General features: G+C 46.3%; 1 protein-coding gene across 3 annotated transcripts in view; it reads right to left on the bottom strand.

Moving 5' to 3' along the window:
* Positions 1–246: 246 nt before the first annotated feature.
* The window catches only part of KCNIP1 (Kv channel interacting protein 1), a 54,162-nt gene continuing 35,386 nt past the window's right edge, over positions 247–19,022 (bottom strand). For all 3 annotated transcript variants that reach the window (XM_010132131.1, XM_010132129.1, XM_010132132.1), the window contains 7 exons: positions 17,944–18,068; positions 9,884–9,953; positions 7,307–7,377; positions 4,732–4,839; positions 3,708–3,812; positions 3,080–3,142; positions 247–514 (listed from right to left, as the gene is read on the bottom strand). In XM_010132131.1, coding sequence (XP_010130433.1) covers positions 467–514; positions 3,080–3,142; positions 3,708–3,812; positions 4,732–4,839; positions 7,307–7,377; positions 9,884–9,953; positions 17,944–18,045 — 567 coding nt within the window. In that variant the 5' untranslated portion in view covers positions 18,046–18,068 and the 3' untranslated portion in view covers positions 247–466. The remainder of the gene's footprint in view (positions 515–3,079; positions 3,143–3,707; positions 3,813–4,731; positions 4,840–7,306; positions 7,378–9,883; positions 9,954–17,943; positions 18,069–19,022) is intronic.

Consider the following 19,022-nt stretch of genomic DNA (forward strand, 5'->3'; position numbering starts at 1 on the left):
TGCTCTGTTCGTTTTTCACAGACTGCCCTGGTAGAGCTGACTTTTGTCACAGCAGATTAACGGCAAGGCATTCATAAAACATTTTGCCGTGTGGCGGTACGGACTGAGCTTTTCACTTGCAATAGATGGCTGAGTAAGCTATCGACATGTACTATCCTATGTAATCAAGCTCGCTAGATTAACAGCAGGACTCGTGCCTAGCAAACCACGCTGCAAGTTACTCATCGAACTTTGAGCAGCAGTTCTCTCTGGCCAGGATTTATTAAAATATTCACATGCTTCCAAAACGAAACAAAGGTCCACCGGCGTCTCTTGGGGAGAAGAGGTGGGATCGGTTGCATTCAGTTGGAGATGTCATACAAAATCCTCACGCGCTGAACATGGCTGAATTGTAAAAAGCTTTCACCCGAGAAGGAGATCTTTGTTGCACAAAGTCTCTGTCTCCCCCAGTGCTCTCCAGACACGGCTACATCACGTTCTCAAAGAGCTGTAAGGATCGCATGATATTGTCGTCCTGAAAGCAAAGAGAAGGTATTTTCATACAAGCAGCACTGACAAGCACAACTGGTCACTCTCAGGGCACGGGAAGGGCTCTGCAGCTGCTGCTGCAGGCAGTGGCCGTGCTTTCATCGTGCCTTTCATCCTTGATGAGCTGGAACTGATGCAGGGATCAGGCCCTGACTCAGCTAAGCAGTCACCTCGTACTTTGGCACCTTAGTTGGTTTGAGGCGTGCAAGCACAGCGTCTTCTCGTAAGTTGGAATCCAGCAGGAGCTTTACTGGAGAAAAGCAGACACCCACACTGAGCTGGTGGCAGGGTTGAACCCTCAGGCTTCAGCGCCCAACTGCATTTCAGTGGTCCTCAATATGCAAATACACACTTAGCTAACGTGCTGCAAAAATCCAAAAGAAATGGCAGAGAAGCAAGCTGCCTTGGAGGACACTTCACCCCAGAGACACAAGCAGCTCAAAACCCAAGTACATGCAGCCTCAGCCTCTCTGAGGTCCCAGCATCCAAATGAGGAAGTTGGAGACACACAATGGAAATCCTGGATTGTTTCTCATGAAGTCTCAAAATTGTATTTTGAGGCAATAACTAGAATTAATATTCAAAAATATAATGATGAATTCCCCCCTCCAGGAATCCATTTATTCAAAATATTAGAGCAACCATTTGCCTGTGACATGAAAGTAATTTTCCACTCTGAGCAACTTAAAAAATCTATTGCATCTCATCCGTCTGAGTGAGGCTGCATCCATCTATCTCACTTCTAACACAGTTTGGTGGGTGCTAGCACAAGGCAACACCTTCCACGGGAAACCAATCCAACCCTCCTCTCCAGAGCAATGCTCGGAGTTCACTGCCTGTGAGCTGTGTCCTCAGGAAGAGCAGAGGATGCGCTATAGTGCACTTCAGTTTGTCCTTCATAAAGAAAAAAATCCACATCTTCATGATGCAGGCCTTGCTCCTGTCTGCCTGGAAAGCCCACGTGACAGTGCATCAGCCTGCACGGCTCCTAGTGCAGGATGTCCGCAGAGGGAACCAAACCCAAGCGAGGGCAGGCCATTAAACTAGCAGTTACAGACACAGTGAAGCTGCTGCAGCACTGAGACCGCTAACCACACCCACGCACCTGTTGGGGAACACTTGGGGGCAGTGTGGGCGGTCAGAAGATTACGTGCTGTGACGGGAAGACAGGAACCGCCCACGATGGGCGAGGCTTCTTAAGGAACTATATAGCCCTCAGTCACTACACAATAAAGCGCCATTTTTGCATCCTCTGTGTTAGAGTCAGTGTCTAAATTGGCCTCCAACGGCAGAGGTTGGGTGTCCCGTATCACAGCAAGTTACCACATCCGGTGACCCTGACGTGATCAGTGCCCGGCGCGGCTCCGCACGGCGCTGTCCGTCCCGGCGCCACCCGTCCCGGCCGCCCTTACTGCCCACAAGTGTTCCCCAACACGCATCCCGCCCGAAGGCAAATTGTGAATGGGAAGAAGAATACACAACACACATGATTAAAGACCAGGACAAAAATAAGCTAAAACATCAGGAGGGACCAAGAATGAAGAAACTGAAAAATATTAGCCTTGTATCACGCATCTGCTGACTGTGATTTTGCCGCCTGAAGTCCCCGACTGAAATAATCTGGATGTTGCCAGACGAGACTGAGCACAGAAGGGGCGGGCAGCAGCCTGGCCCTGGCCACGCGCCGCGAGCGTCTGCCCGTCGCTCAGGTACGGGAGAGCTGTCTGACTGCACAACAGGACAGATGTTCCCAGCGAAAGGAAGAGACACGGGAGGGCTCTTACGCGGTTATCTGCACCAATGTAAACTTTCTAAAACGCAGAGGCCATTACTGCACTGATTAAATATTAGAGCTCTCTCTGAGCAAACACTCACACAGTTAATTACAGTCTAAGATGACAGACGCTTGGCCAATTATGTGTTAATGCAGATGCTTGTCTTTGTGCCAGTGCTAAAAATACCAGCAAATATTTATTACAGCCAACCTAATGCATGGAATTTGCAAGAGGGAGCTTATTTCCAAACCAGAAAAAAAAAAAGAATTAAATCACTGCTACCATGACAGCATCTGGTTTTGATGTTTGACCACAACAACATGAACTGGTTTTAAATCAGTGCTGTAATTACAAGATCTTGAGAGACCACTGGCTCTGGGCAGTTCCAGCAGCACGGAACCTGCTGATGACATCCAGGGGCAGCACACAGAGACAACACCAGCCTCTTAAAACCAAAAAAAGATACTAAGGAAGTTTAAGGGCGTTGGGAGCTTTCTCCAGAGTTATCAGGTACTGCAGTTCACTCAGGAGAATAAAAGCACTGCCCACCAGCACTGGAATGAAGAGAACCTCTGCCATGAGCAGCCTGACCCCACTTCACTGTTGGGACACAGGCTTCACAGAGCACCACCAGAAACTCAGTCACGAAGCTGTTTTGTTTTCTTTTCCCACAGAGCCAAGGAAATCTGGGACCCTGAGCACATCTGGTTTCAAATGGAGTTTGTCCCAAGGGATGTGAGCTGGATCTTTCATTGCAGTTAGAATTTTGTCCTTACCTCCTGACACGATTCAATAAACTCATCTAAAGTTACGACACCATCTTTGTTTTTATCCATTTTCTGCAAAATAAAATAAAATTAAAAAATTGTTTCCATAGGTAATGCTGCAGTTCCAGTATAACATCTATCTCAGTTGCCACAACCTGATTAAAGCTGGGGCACTTCATAGGCTTAGATTACACTCTCGGGGTCATTCTTAAATTTGCCAGCTGCTACGGGCTTGTCACCTCTGCTATTTGGAGCACTTTTGAGGTTGCCTCCAACTATTCCCTCCTTGACATACACAGCAACCTCTACCCTTGTTACATCATTCATTTACCCACCGGCTCACTGACCAGAACCCATATTCTTGTCTCTCTCTACAGGCAGCTGAGAGAAGGAGCACAGAAGGGCTGCAACACACGCAGAGGCCTCGGACTTGCTGGATGTGGCACAGCCCAGTGAAAAGGGCTGGGTAAGGACACAAACGAGAGACCTTTGGAGCCCGGAAACCAGCAGACGCTGTAGTGTTAGGCTGAACGGCTGCTAGGGTTTATTCCGGAACATACCGTGGGGCACAGGATTAACTTGGGGCTAACTGTAAAGCGTACCAGTACATAGCTCAAGCACATCAAAGATCAAGTACCTGGAAGAATACTTCCACGTGCTGCCTTGGCGCGTCCTCCTTGAGCACTGGATACGTGTACTTTCCCATCATGTCATAAATCGCCTTGACGATATCCGTCATCTCCTGCAGCGGTGGCGTGGCAGCACAAACACAAAAGAGAAATTGATAGACTTGACAGCATGGCTTTTTCTTCTACTGCCCTTTACTTCCCCCTCCTTCTACTACAAAACAGCACTCGTGTCTATACACGTGCAGGAAGACAGAAGTATCATCCTATAAAACCAAGTGCCTCTTTCTGACTGTGCCGTGCTGGAGCTCCTGCAGTGCTCTCCCCCGTCCCTGGCCAGGCAGGGTTGCAGCATGTGCGCTCTGACATGGCAGCTGCTGGGGATGGTGCTTGGTCCTGAGCACCGAGGCACCAACCTTGTCCCAGAGCCTCTTCTGGGGCCAGGGACTGTGACAGCAGTCCCTCAGAACCTGACCCTTCTCCACAAACTTGCACAAACTGCCACACAACTCCGTGACCAACGGCAGTAACCACCAACCCAGCAGGTAAGCACAATAGTTTTGAGGGGACGAACCAAGATGCATTTGCAAAATATTCAAGGTTACCACGCTTTAAACAAAGGCTTCCTACAAAGCGAACAAGCAATACCAGATAAGGAGGTAAAAACAGATGACAACGAGGATTTGGGACTGGTGCTGCGGGCTTCTAGCACTGCAGGAGAGCCCACACTGTACCTTCCAGACCAGTCAGGACCCCCTTGTGCCCCAGTCTCCCCTTCACAAAGGTTATGTTGCTTACGGCTCTAATGAAGATTTCGCTCCTGGCTAAACCAATCCGTTAAAGGCACTATAATATAGCCAGGTATGCCTACAAAAACATGCGGTACAAGATCGCTGTGTATCTTCCTTAGACACAGATAAACACTCAAGTCCAGTCTCATTTGCATTTAATTACCTGCTTGTAAAATTAACTGTGCTCTGCCACAGAAACCAGTCAGCTCCAGAAACGAACCCTGTCTGGCAGAAAGAGCCTTACCTCCTTGTTTATATAGCCATCCTTATTGATGTCGTACAGGTTGAACGTCCATCGCAGCTTTTCGTGAACAGTTCCCCGCAGCAGAATGGACAACGCCATCACAAAATCCTGGTTCAGGGCAGAGGGGGAAGTGTGAGTTTTCAGAGCATCCTTTTCTCAGGCACCTTCTTTATATACCGCCAGCCAAAACGTTTATCATTTTAGGATAGAGAACGTGGTTATCAACCTCTTCTGACTGACTCTCTCATCAAAAAAAAAAAAGTGTCCTCTCTGAACTCTGTGGATGTAACACCAGCTAAGGTAATCTGAGTACTGTCACACTAATAAATATGTACGATGTAACCAGGAAAATAGGAGAAGTCCTTAAGCACTCAACTGCAGCCAGTGTAGAAGCCAAACTTACGATACCGGTTAGGCAGCTCAGCAAGGCTGGAAGGGCAAAATATTGCCTTAAACTCTCCTAGTTCTGAGGTGAGAGATGGAATTAAGAGCAGATCCAGTCCAAGATCCTAAAATCAATGGGACAGAGCTCTGGCTCCTCGGACTCCCCAGGATCGATACAGCACCTTCAAAGCCAGAAGCTGGGACAGTTTCCTTGCTACGCCTCCACATCCACCATGCTCTAAACTCTAAATACTGCACAAGCGTAAGCAGGGCAAAATACCTATTTGTTTTTCAAGAGCCAGATGCTCCTGTGGCAATTCCCCTCCTAGCAACGGTCTGCTTCAAGGACTTGTCACCCTGCTTGTCACAGCCTGGTTAAACATAGCTGCCTCTAACTGCGGAAGCAGAGGCCAATGCTTCCTCACCTCCAGGTCGAGGGTGCTGGCGCAGAAGGAAGAAAATCCAGCATTTTTTCTGGGCTTATCTTGAGAGAGGTGGAGCAATCCTGATCTCCTCTAATACAATGAGCCTCAGGTTTTGTTCTCTGGCAAAATCTGTCAGACTTGGCCAGACCCAGTTGCCACCACCAATCTCTCCGTCTGGGACACAGCCGTTTAACTGTGTTTGTGGTTTAGAGTGAAGTTATTGCTTTTGCTAACTTCGGGTTTATTGTTTACCCTGCACGGTGGCTCAGGCCCTGTAAGCAACACTGCTGCAGGGATTAGCTCAGGCAGAGCTCCAAGCCAACAGAGCTACACAGCTCTGATATCTCATTTCATGTACTTAGTCCTTCCTACGTTATCTCTGTTCGCTCTGCATGGGGCAGCGCATCACTTCTTAGAAGCCTTTGCTCCCTCTTCCCAGTGCTCGGAGGAATTTAAATTTGCTGAACGATACAAAAAAGGGGATAAAACACTTGTGTTTGACAACCACTAAAGAGACAGTTCCGCCAGGAAGGAAAGCTCAGCACCTTCTTTTTTTTTTTCTTAAATACTAATCAACGCATTTTTTGGTGTCTCAGTCCATTTAGGTTTCTGGAAGCCTCTAAGCACTAAGTAGCTGCCATATGCAAAACTCCCACTGTAGCCGTCGCTACAGAGACACACATACACGTATGGTAACGTTCCCACTTTACATCTGATAAATGAACAAATTTCTCAGTCTTACCTGGAAATTGCTGGAGTTCTCGGCCATTTGATGGCGAAGCGAAGACTGCCTATGATTTCTAGTTTTATGATCACAGTAAACCATCTTCAAAACTTTGACGTTCACCTTCCACAAGTCTATGACTTAACATACCCCTCTGCTGCACTCCTACAGCTACGTGCGTATGCTGGATGTACGGCTACTTGTAGCCACACCAACAGGCCATTCGGTTAAAGGGTAGATTTAGTTTCCTTTGGGTGCCAAGTACCCGAGACGTTGGTTCAATATATCAAATAAGCTTAAAAACACCATATTCCAGGAACACACGAATATAACGAGCATGATGACTGCAGAAAGTACAAGGTGTACTGGCTTTTCTTTGACATCCAGATTATCTGTGCCTCTCTCTCTCCTCAATGGGACTGTCCTCAACCACTCTTCTCTGCTACATTAACCCCTGCACTTTCTCCCCGTGATAACTGACACCATCCATAGGTTTCTCTAATGAAAAGAAACACACAACTCCATCAGCACAAGCCAAAGTGAACCAGATTTTTCCACAGAATCATTTTGGTTGGATGAAAACTTTAAGATCATGGAGTCCAACTGTTAATCCAACACTGCCCAGTCACCTTGAAACCATGCCCCTCAGCACCACCTTGACAGGTCTGTTAAACCCCTCCAGGGACAGGGACTCCACCCCTGTCCTGGGGAGCCTGGGCCAGGCCTTCACAACCCTCTCTGTAAAGAACTTTTTCCTAATATCCAACCTAAACCTCCCCTGGCGCAACTTGAGGCTGTTTTCTCTTGTCCTGTCACTTGTTACTTGGAAGAACAGACTGATTTCCAACTTGCTACAACCTCCTTTCAGGGAGCTGTAGAGAGTGATAAGGTCTCCCCTTGATATTTTAAAATATCAACTGATTTTTGAAACCTCTAACCCATAATCCAACAAGTCCCATTAGTTCACTATTAAGAAAGGATGGAAAAGCTTAAACACACAAAACTGAGAAAGGGGCATCAAAGGAGGATGCAAAACAGTTACCTCAAACTTCACTGAGCCGTTTTGCGCAGTGTCAAACGCGTTGAAGAGATAATGTGCGTACATGCTAGCATCTGGAAAACAGAGGGCACCCATTGGTACAACAGTTCCTTACACACTAACGGCTCTAAACAACACTCGCGAGCCAACCTTGTGGCATTACCCGCTATTCTATGAAGCAGTAAATGTTAACATGGACTTGCATAACCCCTATACCCTGCTTTAAAGAGCCTTGAAAGCTTTTATTAGAGTAGAAACAATTTGGATTACAGAGCAGTACTTGAAAGAATGAGCAAAAAACACCCAAACCATCCAAGAGCGTCTCTGGGGCAAATGGAGTATTAGCTCTGGTGGGAAGTGCAAGAAAGCACCAAGAGTGTTTGCAGCACGTGTGCCGCCTCCTTCTACCCTTTGCTTCGGGTGAGGTGCAGCAGAGACCCCAGGGACTGTCCTGCTTCAGGAGGGGGTGGCTCCAGCAACCGGAGCTTGGCCCATGGCTGTTAAAGTGCAATCTCAGCCTGGGCATATTTTCATCATTTTGAATCTTCAGCTGCTGGGTTTAGAAAACCTTTTCTATGGAGAGGAACAGTTTTCAGGGCCCTGTGAAGGATAGCTGTTAACAGGGAAAAACAGGAATGGTGTGCAGAAAAAACCCGAATAGGTGTTTGACCTTAAGACCTCCAGCGGCCTGTCCTCTGCTCAGGAGGCAATTCACGCAGCTCTTTGGATTACTAGAGCCCAGCTTCTCCAGATGGAAGCAACTGACGTTAAATTCCCTTAATTATTTCATTGCATTCTAGCAGCCACACACTTCTTAGTCTCTTCTATTCTTTGCCTCTAGCACAGCATTAGTCAAACCTGCATCTTCGTGCTCGTTGTAGGGGTATTCAGGTGAAGCCTGGTGCCCTGTGCTATGCAGGCAGGTGGAATGACCCAGCACCTCTTTATGCTGACCTCGATAAAATGATTAAATATTTTATCATTACTCAAGTCCAGAAAAGTGTTACAGTGTGCAAAAAACCCAAATACTTAAGTTACTGCCGTCCCTAAGGATAGAATACATCTGACTGTGAGAAAAAACATTGTCTACTCCATTTTTAAGAGAAGGATTTTGAAATAAGATAGCTCCAGAAGAAAACCATAGCATTACTTTTGGGACAGTCCTACTAAAAGCTCCCATTTAGCTAAACTAAACAATGAACTAAAAATATTAAACTAGAGATCTTATTTCAACAGACCTCAATATTTCAATAGATACTAAGAAATACTAGATCACTAGAATCAGTTGATGGCAGATGAGCAAAAATGAAAACCCATCAAGGATAGGAGCCCTGTGTAACAAAAATATCACAAGCCTGGGATGATACTGCACAAAATTTTTATAATTCAGAGCCACTTTACTGCCTCTGGGATGTACAAGTTTATCTGTACAGAAAGCCATAAAAATGAAAAGCCCCCCGAGGAATCTGAAATCTCACAATTTATGACACTAAGGTTATACAAACAGTTTAGAAACCAAGTGAAAGGAAACAGTGTAAAATACGACCTCACATCTGCTGTTAAACTGATTTATTATTAAGCACGGCTGTCCTACCATCATCATCAACCGAGGGAGCATCACATTTCAAGGGAATAGGACACACAAAAAAAGGTGAGTCTTTGTCAGCCTCACTAGAAGGGAAAAAGTTATCTATCGATGAAAAGATGAAGCTTCTGTGGGTATTTCTCACACGGGGGAAGGAAGGAACCACCTCAGGTGTGTCACTTAAAGGAGTTAGTGCAGTTCCTTGGGGTAACTGGAGCTCCTTGGACTTACTGGAATTTAGGTTGAAAACACAAACACACCCAGAAATACATTAAGATTATAAACACTTACACTTCTGCATATTTGTTTAAAAAAACTAAATTGATTTTGTTTTTGTAACAAAATCAAACCCAACCACCCATTTGAGGACAGTACCCCCAGAACAGAGCCAGTCAGAGAACAGAGAGATTCCCGGTGGTTTTAAAAGGCACGAACACGCAGTATTTGAGAGGTTTCATCCTTCGATACCCCAATCCGTGCCATGACTCTCTCTTAGCCACACAAACACCAAAAATGGTCATTTCAGGCAGCTACGAGTTCGCACATCAGCTAAGAACTGCTCTAAGAATTTGAGGGAGGTTTTGATTAATTTGCAGGCCAAAATGAGGTCTGGGACTCTTCTGCACTAGACGCTACCTGCACAGCAGTCCGACAGCAGGGAACCAAAGACAGGCGGAGGGGAAGTGATTTAGCTTCCTGCCATCCAGAAAATCAGGACAAAAAAAAAAAAAAGCATCAGCTCCCAGTTTCTATTTTGGACTGGGGAATCAAGAGCTGAAAACTAGGGGTGACCTTTAAGGTGGGTTTGCCTATATCCTTGTGAAATAGCTGTTGTTCAAAGGGCTTAACTTAATTTTGTTAACTTGATGTCTGTGCTTCGGGTTCAGATTCTGCAAAGCTCCAGCTCAATTCACACTGAGGCAGGTTTGCAGCCAGCAGGCAGTAATGAATGCTAAGACATGCATCAATAACTCCCACCGACACCGAGCACTCACCTCCATGAGGAAAAAACTGTGCGTAGATCTGTTTGAACGTTTCTTCATTAACAACCCCACTAGGACATTCCTGTTGAAAAACCAAAACAGAAAAAAAATAAAATAAAATCAAGAAAAATCAGCCAGCTCTGCAAAGGTTCATTTGCAAAACTCTACAAGCCCGACGAGAGCGATTCAACAAACCACATCCCTGCTCTCACAGCGCTCTGGGTGCACAGGCTGTGCAGCTGAAGAAGCGACGATAATTCAGAGCACCATTTCATCTTCAGCATCTCAGGCACTTGGCTCACCATTAATAACATTTCTAACAGAGTTTTCAGCAGCGTTTAATCGATGTGTTACAGGGTGACCTAGAAAGGCAGCTCATGCCTTCTGTCATATGACGCTATCACCTAATAATTACAAATACCGTTCGTGCCGGCCAACAGTGCCCTGTCCAATGGCTCCACGTACATGAAGTCATTAATCCTCAGCAGAGCACCGTAGCCAGACGCCTGACGCCAGCTCCACGGAGGTTAACGGTACATACCGCACTAGAGAGTCCCTACAAACAAGCGTTAGTATTAGGCTGAAAAAGGCTAGATCATTTCTAACCTGCTTATCTGCTCAGTCTTCCGTAAACTTCTGAGGAGCCAGAGCGTGCCCATGCAAATTTAATGAGCTGGCAACCTGTGGCGTTATTTTCTTTTTAAGCTCTGGTACCAGAATATAAAGCATTTAATTTCACTTTTAGCTGCTTCGAATGGGGGCAAGCACTTAGGATGAGGGTGGCAGATGTTCTGCCCTTCACCTCCTGACCTAACTAACCAACCAGCCCCACAGGGCAGCATTCTGGAAGGGAACGGGATCCCTGCCCGAAGGGGCTCACTCTTGCTCTTTGCTCAGCTGAGCAAAACCTAAACCATTAAGAGAGTCTGGGTCCCTGGGCACGTTGGCAGAGTCTGGACAGCACCCATGGCGAGGGAGACGTGGCAGGTATGAGGGGCTGGCCCCCGGGGGCTTTACCTGTCAGCGGTGTCTGAACTGAGGCCCTCGCATCTTCCCCAGCAGGATGCGGCACCACAGGCAATGGAAGAGACGGTGAAAAACAGCACAAGAACTGTCTCCATTTTGTGAATTGTGTTTCCTTACTCTCAGCTCTTTTTCAAAACGGAAATTACGTGGATAATTCAAATAAAATTCAAGAGCAAACTTAGCTTGACAACGGCGCTTTACCATACCTCCAGCAGCTCAGTGCTGCTCTAACACACGCTCCTGTAGCACAGGGCACCTCGGGCACTGCTATCTGACCATGAGAGGCTTCCAGTTATATAGAACATTTCCCAGTTCATGACAGTCTTCCTCACAGATCTGCCCATCAACCCATTTTGAAAACTAAACCAGAGTAAAACAATACAACAACCACAGCGCTGATCCTTTTTCACGGATCGCAGCGGCAGAAAAGTCAGCTTTGTGCCACACTCAGCAATACCAACCGGCAGAGGCAGGCGGGTCTGTCCCTGCTGCAGGCATCTGACCCCGCTCACAGCAGTTCAAACTGCTCAGCCCAGCTGAGGCAGCGTGTCACAGGGAGACAAGATGGAGCAAGAGCACTGCTGCTGCTGGTAGGACACGCTGAAGATGGATTACCTCAGCGGGTTAACTCAGAATCTCCCACAAAGCCGGGGCGTATAGCTTGGTTTGATGCTTACAGTCAAGCTGAAGGCCAGATTCAGAATCAAGAAAGTTCAGCAATTACTGGCAGCATCCTCACTGCACGTGTTCCTCCCTCTGTGGCACATTGCGATTGCGCTCTCAGTTTAACACAGGCCATTCAGCAAGGAGTTTCACAGGACTATAACCCTTTGCACAGGGAATCATCAACTTCTGATTTTGGGAACTGGCTCCTACTACCTCACCTAACAGCCCTGAATTCCTGTACAGAGAGAGAAAGAGCAAACGGTTGATCCTGACGCCTTTTCTACTGGCCACTTGTGATTTTGTAGATCTTCCCTGTGTTACCTCTCTTCCAGGCTAAAGCAGACCACCCTGAGAAGCACAGATAGCAAAAAGTATCCTTTGACTGTTTCTTCTGTGCATCCTTCTCTTTCCTCCACACCCTGTTTGAGGCAGCAGCTCAGGACTGCAAGCCATGTTCAAGATACTGGTGCACCATTCATCTGTCCCGCAGCATCACCGTGCTCTCTCCCTCTTTCTCTGTTCTTTTCCTAATAAATCCGAATTGAAATTATTGGAGAAATGGAATGGGAACTGTTTTTCAGATCTTTTCAGTAATACTGCTATATTTACTCACCACCAGCAGCTGGGAGCATCCACAGATGCGTGCACTCACTGCATGTGGCACCCTGCTCTGCAGGGCCGAGACAGACCAGAGCTCACTCTAGTACCACTACAGGTTGTTGAATTGGAGATGAGGAAGCTTAGGAAGTCTAAGAAAATCCCTTTGAATCGGTGACACAAAAAGCTAGAGGAAGATTCAAGTCTATGACTTATTTATTGATGAGTTCTTTAAGATATCTTTTAAGAACAAAAAAGGACTTTGACAAGAAATTCTTATACCATGAAAAGCCTAAAAGGAAAAAAGGCATTTTTTTTCAAGCCTCTGATCTGCCAGCATCACCTGCTGCTGATGTGCGTTCACCAACCACAGAAAAGGGCAGAACAAGAGAAATCGCTTTATCCTGTGCCAGTCAGGGAAGGGGAGTAAGGAGGAGCACTTCAGGGGACAGTGAGGCAGCTCCTTCATCTCATACCCATTTGCTATTGAAATTAGGGTGATTAGATCCCAGTTCCTTCCTCTGAAGCAGAAGGAATCCTGCTGTCTTCTACCCGTTCCTTGGGTAGAAAACCACCAATGATTTAGGAGAGATTTGAGCTAAATAGAAGACAATTTTTTGCTTGAAAAGCCCTGAAATTATCTTCTTCTCCATGTCTTTATGTCCTGATGACTGCGGTCTCAATCTCATCAGGGCTATCCCTTCTCCAGCATCAGTGTTCAAGGCTCGTTCCACAGCAAGGGGATAAAAAGACTGAACTATCTACAGCCAGTGGCTGCAGGACCAGAGCTTGTCTTTTTTATTTACAGACAAAATGGATAAAACTTTCTAATTCTGTTTGGCAAAATTCCTGATAAGAGGAGTATCCTCAAAACATTCCAAAGCTCCTAATAAAACAGCCATTGTCTGGTTTCTTTGCCATGAGAAAATGGTTACTTTTTCATCTGTTTGTGCCTGTTCTAAAAAGCTAGAAATCATTAAAAGGAGAATAACTAATAGCCGGTAACAGCTACCATAAAAGTATTTTCCCAAAGTTCATGTTTCTTAAAGCTCATAATTTAATGTGCATTAAATAAATAATCTGATATTATTTATGGTATCTTTTAATGACAGATCGGACCAGGGACTATCACAGCCATTCTTCAGTAGAAGTTTTCTCCCTGGTCACTGGAGTGCTGCTGCTGGGCCTTTGCAGGACTTCAGAGTACCTGCCCAGATTGTCAGTCTTACTAAAACTAAGCCTAAGACAGCACCTAGGCTAGCTCCTAGGCTAGCACCTAGAAGCACGGTGCTACAGGCCAAGCGCACGAGGTGAAGATGCAGTCCTGTCATCAGGATACACACAACTATTCGGTTCACCAAGACCCATCACTTCCCATGCTCACTTCATAAACGTAGGGGCTGATCATTATTTTCTCTGCTATTTTCATTACTTTATTTTCATTTACTTTGCACAGCTGCGGAGTCCCTCGGGTCTCCTCCGTGCCGTATTAATCGTCTGCATCCACTATGAGCCCCAGCGACCCTGAGACTGGAGCCTGAGTTGCGCAGGGCTGCTGCTGCACGCGCTCTCCTCGCAGAGGCAAGGTCTCCTCTAGCTGTTTTGGTTGTTGTGCCTGATTAAGCTTCCTGAATTTCTACATGGTCCTTATTGCTTTTGATGCTCCATCTGGAAGCCAAATGAAAGTTCGCCTCAGACCTCCAGGAGTGCTGGGGAGAGGCATTGATCAGCCTGTTCAGCTCTCTGTAACTGGATTGCTTTCACGCACATATGCTAGTACCGATTCATTTGCACTTAATTGATAACAATTTTGTTTTTATGCGAGTCAAATAATGCTCAAGAGGCCTCATTAGTGCTACAGAACCACTTAATTCAGCCGAGTCGAGGGAAATCTCCCTTGTGAAAGAGCAGGTAAGGTTAGTGTCAGTTTAAATTCTGCTAAAGATGCAAAGGTTCACCCACTCAAGAAAAACTTCTTGGTAGTGTGTGAAAAAGCATATGGTCCTTTACCACAACATCCACAAAGCCTGTAATGGCCCCACCATACCAGTCTAACCCCTTCAATAGCCAGGAAACGACCCCTCGTTTTCAAAAAGCAGACTATGGGGCACTGGCAGCACCAGTGGAGTGCTTGAATCGACCCTCTCAGGCTTCTTTTAAAACACTAACCCACAGAGAAGCTGAATGCACATTAAAAATTCCCAAACAAAGGAAAATCAAAGAGAAGTTGCGCTTGCTGCTCAGAAATTACCGTCATTGATTGCTTTCTGAGATGTGCAACGAGGACAAGGAGCAGCAGAACTGAAGTGGGGCCAAACATAACCTGCCCATCAAACCATTCCCAGCTAACTTGGCCAGAACAGGAGCACCCAGGGGGACACATTTTGCTAACCTAGAGGCATTAAAATGAGCTGACCACAGACAAACCCTAATGCATTCTCCTTCAGGAGCCACAGTCCAGATCTGCATCTCTAAGCAGTCACACACCCTACGTGTTTTGTGGCTCTTACTATGTTCTCCCAGTTAGGAAATATTTTGGGGATTATTAAAGTCTCTGAACGTTCCTGCCTTGCTCATACTGCTTGCTCCAGTCTCCAAACGCTGGATTTGTTACAGATAGTTACCTCTCATACAGCACTTCATTACAGATTTGCTAAAATATTCACGCTAAAGCACGGTAAGAACGTCTCCAACAGCAAACAGGTTTCTGTTTCCTGATTTTGTATTGGAAAATTTTCCCTTGCAGCTAACAGCTGTTTCCCCCCAACAGCACAGAACTCCTCAAATGGAGAATAATATCCCAATCCTTTTAAATCCACGTACTCAATTCCAAAGTCATTAGAAATATGGTCTAAACGGGAGCTATGGAATTACTGAACTCAAAACTCTGTCATTGTTGGCCACTTAATTAGTCATCAATCTATTCATTTTCATCTTAAAAACAGTTTCCCCCTTTCCTCCCTCTCTTTCCATAACGGTTCCCCAAACTTTACTCCTCTGGCACATGGAAACTTTCTTCTAATTCCAGCCTATGCCTATTCACGGCCATCTCCCCCCCTTTTCCAATATTGCCTCTTAGCTCAAACGATTCTCTCTCCTGATAGATTTATAGACAGGAGGTACCACATTTTATTTTGCGAAGCTAAACTGAGGCAAGAACCAGCAGGTTCTGCTGGTTTTTGCCATCTGTTACCTTGGGTTTACAGAACCACAAGACACCAGACCAAATGCTTTCTATTAACCTGGTTCCAGGCTGCCAGCAGCGAACTCCAGGGTGCAACACAGCTATTCCGCACAGCACAGAATACATGGTGGGGCAGGGGCACCTGCTGAGACAGAAGCGAACTTCTGGTCCTGGCATCAAGAGCTGTTGGAGGACAGCGCCCTGACCAGTGACGTGCTGGGAAAAGACGGGGACGGTTTGGAGAGAGTAGGGAAACAGATTCTGGAGACAAGGAAAGAAGAGGAATAAAAGTACCGAGAATTAGGACCCGGTGAGCTGGGGCACTAGTCCAGAGGCTACCTCAGGCCATGTAGAACTGCCTTTGGTCAAACACCATCCTTGCTCATGACCAACCAACCCTGAGCTCCACAGCTGGGCTGAGGGCAGCCTCATTCTCTGTGTCCATGACCAGTGGGAATGTGGGTATCCAGGTGTTGCCTCCTGATTAAACAGGACCTGTGCAATCCCTGAGCGCAGGCAGGAAGTACGAGCCAGAGAGAGGAGAATGACTGTATCATCCCCCAGGGATCTGGGATCTCCAGATGGCACTGTAACATCATCCCCAAACCAGACGGTTCAGTACAATAGCAAACACGGTCACAGCTGAGACGGTCTGCCTGCTGCGCGTAATTACTCATCCCATCAAAACCATGATTTACAGGCTACAAACGCTGAAGCTGCCCTTTCATTTCAATTAAAACCTGCGATATTAAAGCTCCATGCACACTGGGTGCACAGCAGCTGGAGAAAAACAGATGGCTTCGTCCTAACAACCCAGTATAAACCAAGATCTTGCCAGCATGGCCAATTAATACCAGGACCTTCGGTGAGGTCTTAGGGAAAGGTTTAGGTCACAAGTTAAATACACTCGTCTGTCATTCTTGCCCTCGGGGGTGATGCCTCTGTACTGCAAAGTGATAGCAAAACTGGGAGGGACAAGGGGTAAATGTCTTATCTGCTGGGAGTGCTGCAAGGCTGCCTCTCTGCTGCTGCTGGCAGAGCCAGCTCCTGCTCTCAGCACGGAGCAGCACTCTCCCACACAGGATTCCCAGCAAACACAGCAGTACCGAAGGCATTTCAGAGATCTTCTCAAAACACAGCAGTTAAGAACTGTCTGAGTTTCGTCTCCCACCGTAGGCGGTCATGTCATATCCCACCATACATTAACCTGTCAAGCTCTGCCTCAAATGCCCTGTCGTTTCTTGCTGACTGCCCAAAGCGTGAAATGGTTTCAGAACACCAGTCTTCAGTTCTTTCACACATGAAATGATGTCCTACCTACAGCGAAGGCTGTACAAATACAACACAGGCACCAAACAGAAAAATTCAAAAAGCTGCGCTGTGCCTTGGCCTGCTTAGATGAGCAGTAAAATAAAGGATGAGACCACCAGACCCCTTGGAAAAGTCAAGTATGTATTGGGACATCATTCAATCAGATTTCAAGAATCTATCAAAAAGAAAGGCCCTTCTCAAAGTCCAGCAGGTTCCCCTCAACACTGCCTGCATTTAAGGTAGCTCAGCTTTCTTTAGGCAAGTCTTTACCCAACAGACTTGACTTTCCAAGAAACGTCAGCATTTCACTGTGACAGAGGCTGAAATGCTGGAGCTGTCCTGCAAGACGACTGAACCCCCACACTGGTTATTGTGCTAGTGCGATATGGATCTATTCATCATCATAAAAACATCAGCTGGCACGAACCACCTGGGTGACTAAACCTAGACCCTCAGGCAACCGTGTAATGAGTATTCATTCTTCAAGGTCCATCAAACATCTGCTCCGTGTCGCCTCAAAATTCCCTATCTGTTTCTATTTATTATGATGGGTCCCCAAGTGGCAGCAGCAGGTGACCTAGAAGCTGAGGCTGATGGAGCCACAGACCCCCTGTTATCAGGAGAATACAGCTGGAACGGTGGTTCACAACAACGAGCACGGTGGGTGCTGTTCCGTGCGTGCCGTCGTGCCAGCTGGCACACTTCCTGCTTTCACCTACGTCTGTAGTCTCTCTCATCTCCTCAGTCTTGAAACCCATTTACTTTTGATTTCTTTTTGGCTCCTGCCACTCCAGCCTTTCTCCTTAGCTATGCAGGACCTCATTGTCCTTGTGTCCTCTAATAACATCCTACTACGAGAGCACGATTTCTCCATCTAGAGAAAGGATAAAAAACCCACCCTGGGCAGCTACTCACAAGCACACAGCACCGCTCCTGTTTGAAGATAAGGACCTGACAGCCAGAGTTAAACACGTAACCATAAACCCATTCTCACGTTATCCTGAAGTACCTGCAGAGTCAAGGAAATTGCAGCGTGCTTACTGACATTCGGGGAACACATTTAATGAGACTATTACATGCTGGATATTCATCCAAACCCAGTTTTAGGCAGATTATGGTGTCATAAATATTAGATGGAGAGGCAGATTGTGCTCATTTTGCAGTGGTAGGGGAGATCGAGCACAACACTGCTAATGTTTAGCAGGGGAACGATACAAAACGCAGCTGAGCGGTGGAGGCTGGTGGGGACCTACACACCAGACTCCGCTCACTGCTCTATTGTTCTTACATTTTTAAATCCTCTGTAAAGCACTTGAAGTTCTCTTTTAGTGAAATTGGTTTGTGCTTCAAGCTGTTCCAGTCCTTCGGGTCTATGGCACACCGTAGTCATTTCTAATTCATCTTCAATTTTATCTGAAAGAGAAGACAGGAAAATATTTATTTTGGTTGTTACCTTTGCTCGTTACCATGATGGATAGGAGAGACTGGATTTCAAGAGCAACAGAGAGAAAAGAAACCATCAACAGAAAGGATCTGTATAACTATGTTCAACCTCTTGAAAGCAAAATAAAAGCCATATGAGTAAAGCAATAGCTCACATTTCTAACTGGGCCGCCAGTTAGCTCCCCATTCACAAGCCGAAACTGCTGGTGGGGACAGAAGGGCAGGCAGCAGATACATGGCTCCAAAAGGCAGCACCAGGTATTTCTTATCTAAATATTGAAACAGCGTGGAGGGCTAGACCTTCAAAGCACCGGCTTTAAAGAAAGCTGTGTGAATGTAAGTGAGAGAGCAGACGCGCTTAAGTACATTGGACACTGACAGTACCCTGCGGGTAACCAGTGAGGGAAGCTCCGCTGTGCCAACCAAAAAGCTGCTATAGGGACACTGAAGGTTTCTTTAATCCCAGGAGGAATTCAAATGACATCCACAGCTGCCGAATCTGGAATGAATCCAGCCTGCGTTTACATGGACTTTGGGGGGAAACAGATAAGAAATGAAAAATAATTCTGCGCATTTGATTCAAGAGGGTGTTCTCCCACAATGAAGAAAAATACTCAAGACATATCACATCCCCTACCACCGTAGTCTCACCTCTTTTCTAACACAGGGTTTTACCTGTCAAGCCCATTTCCCCAGCAATGTAGGTAATGCCCAAATAAACAGAGATGTTTAGTGTATGTCGGCTTGACATTCTCCAACCTTCAAGGACCAGATGCAGGTTTCAGCTGACGTGAAAAGCCCATCTACATCCAACAGCTGCTTGGCGTAAAAGCTAACACTCATCTTATTATCAAAACTGCTCAGTTTATGCCCTATAAAAATGTTTTCAGTTACTGGGCTCAAGTATAACATAGTAAATCCTGC

Source organism: Buceros rhinoceros, unplaced genomic scaffold (assembly GCF_000710305.1).
Source record: "Buceros rhinoceros silvestris isolate BGI_N320 unplaced genomic scaffold, ASM71030v1 scaffold20822, whole genome shotgun sequence".
Classification (NCBI taxonomy): domain Eukaryota; kingdom Metazoa; phylum Chordata; class Aves; order Bucerotiformes; family Bucerotidae; genus Buceros; species Buceros rhinoceros.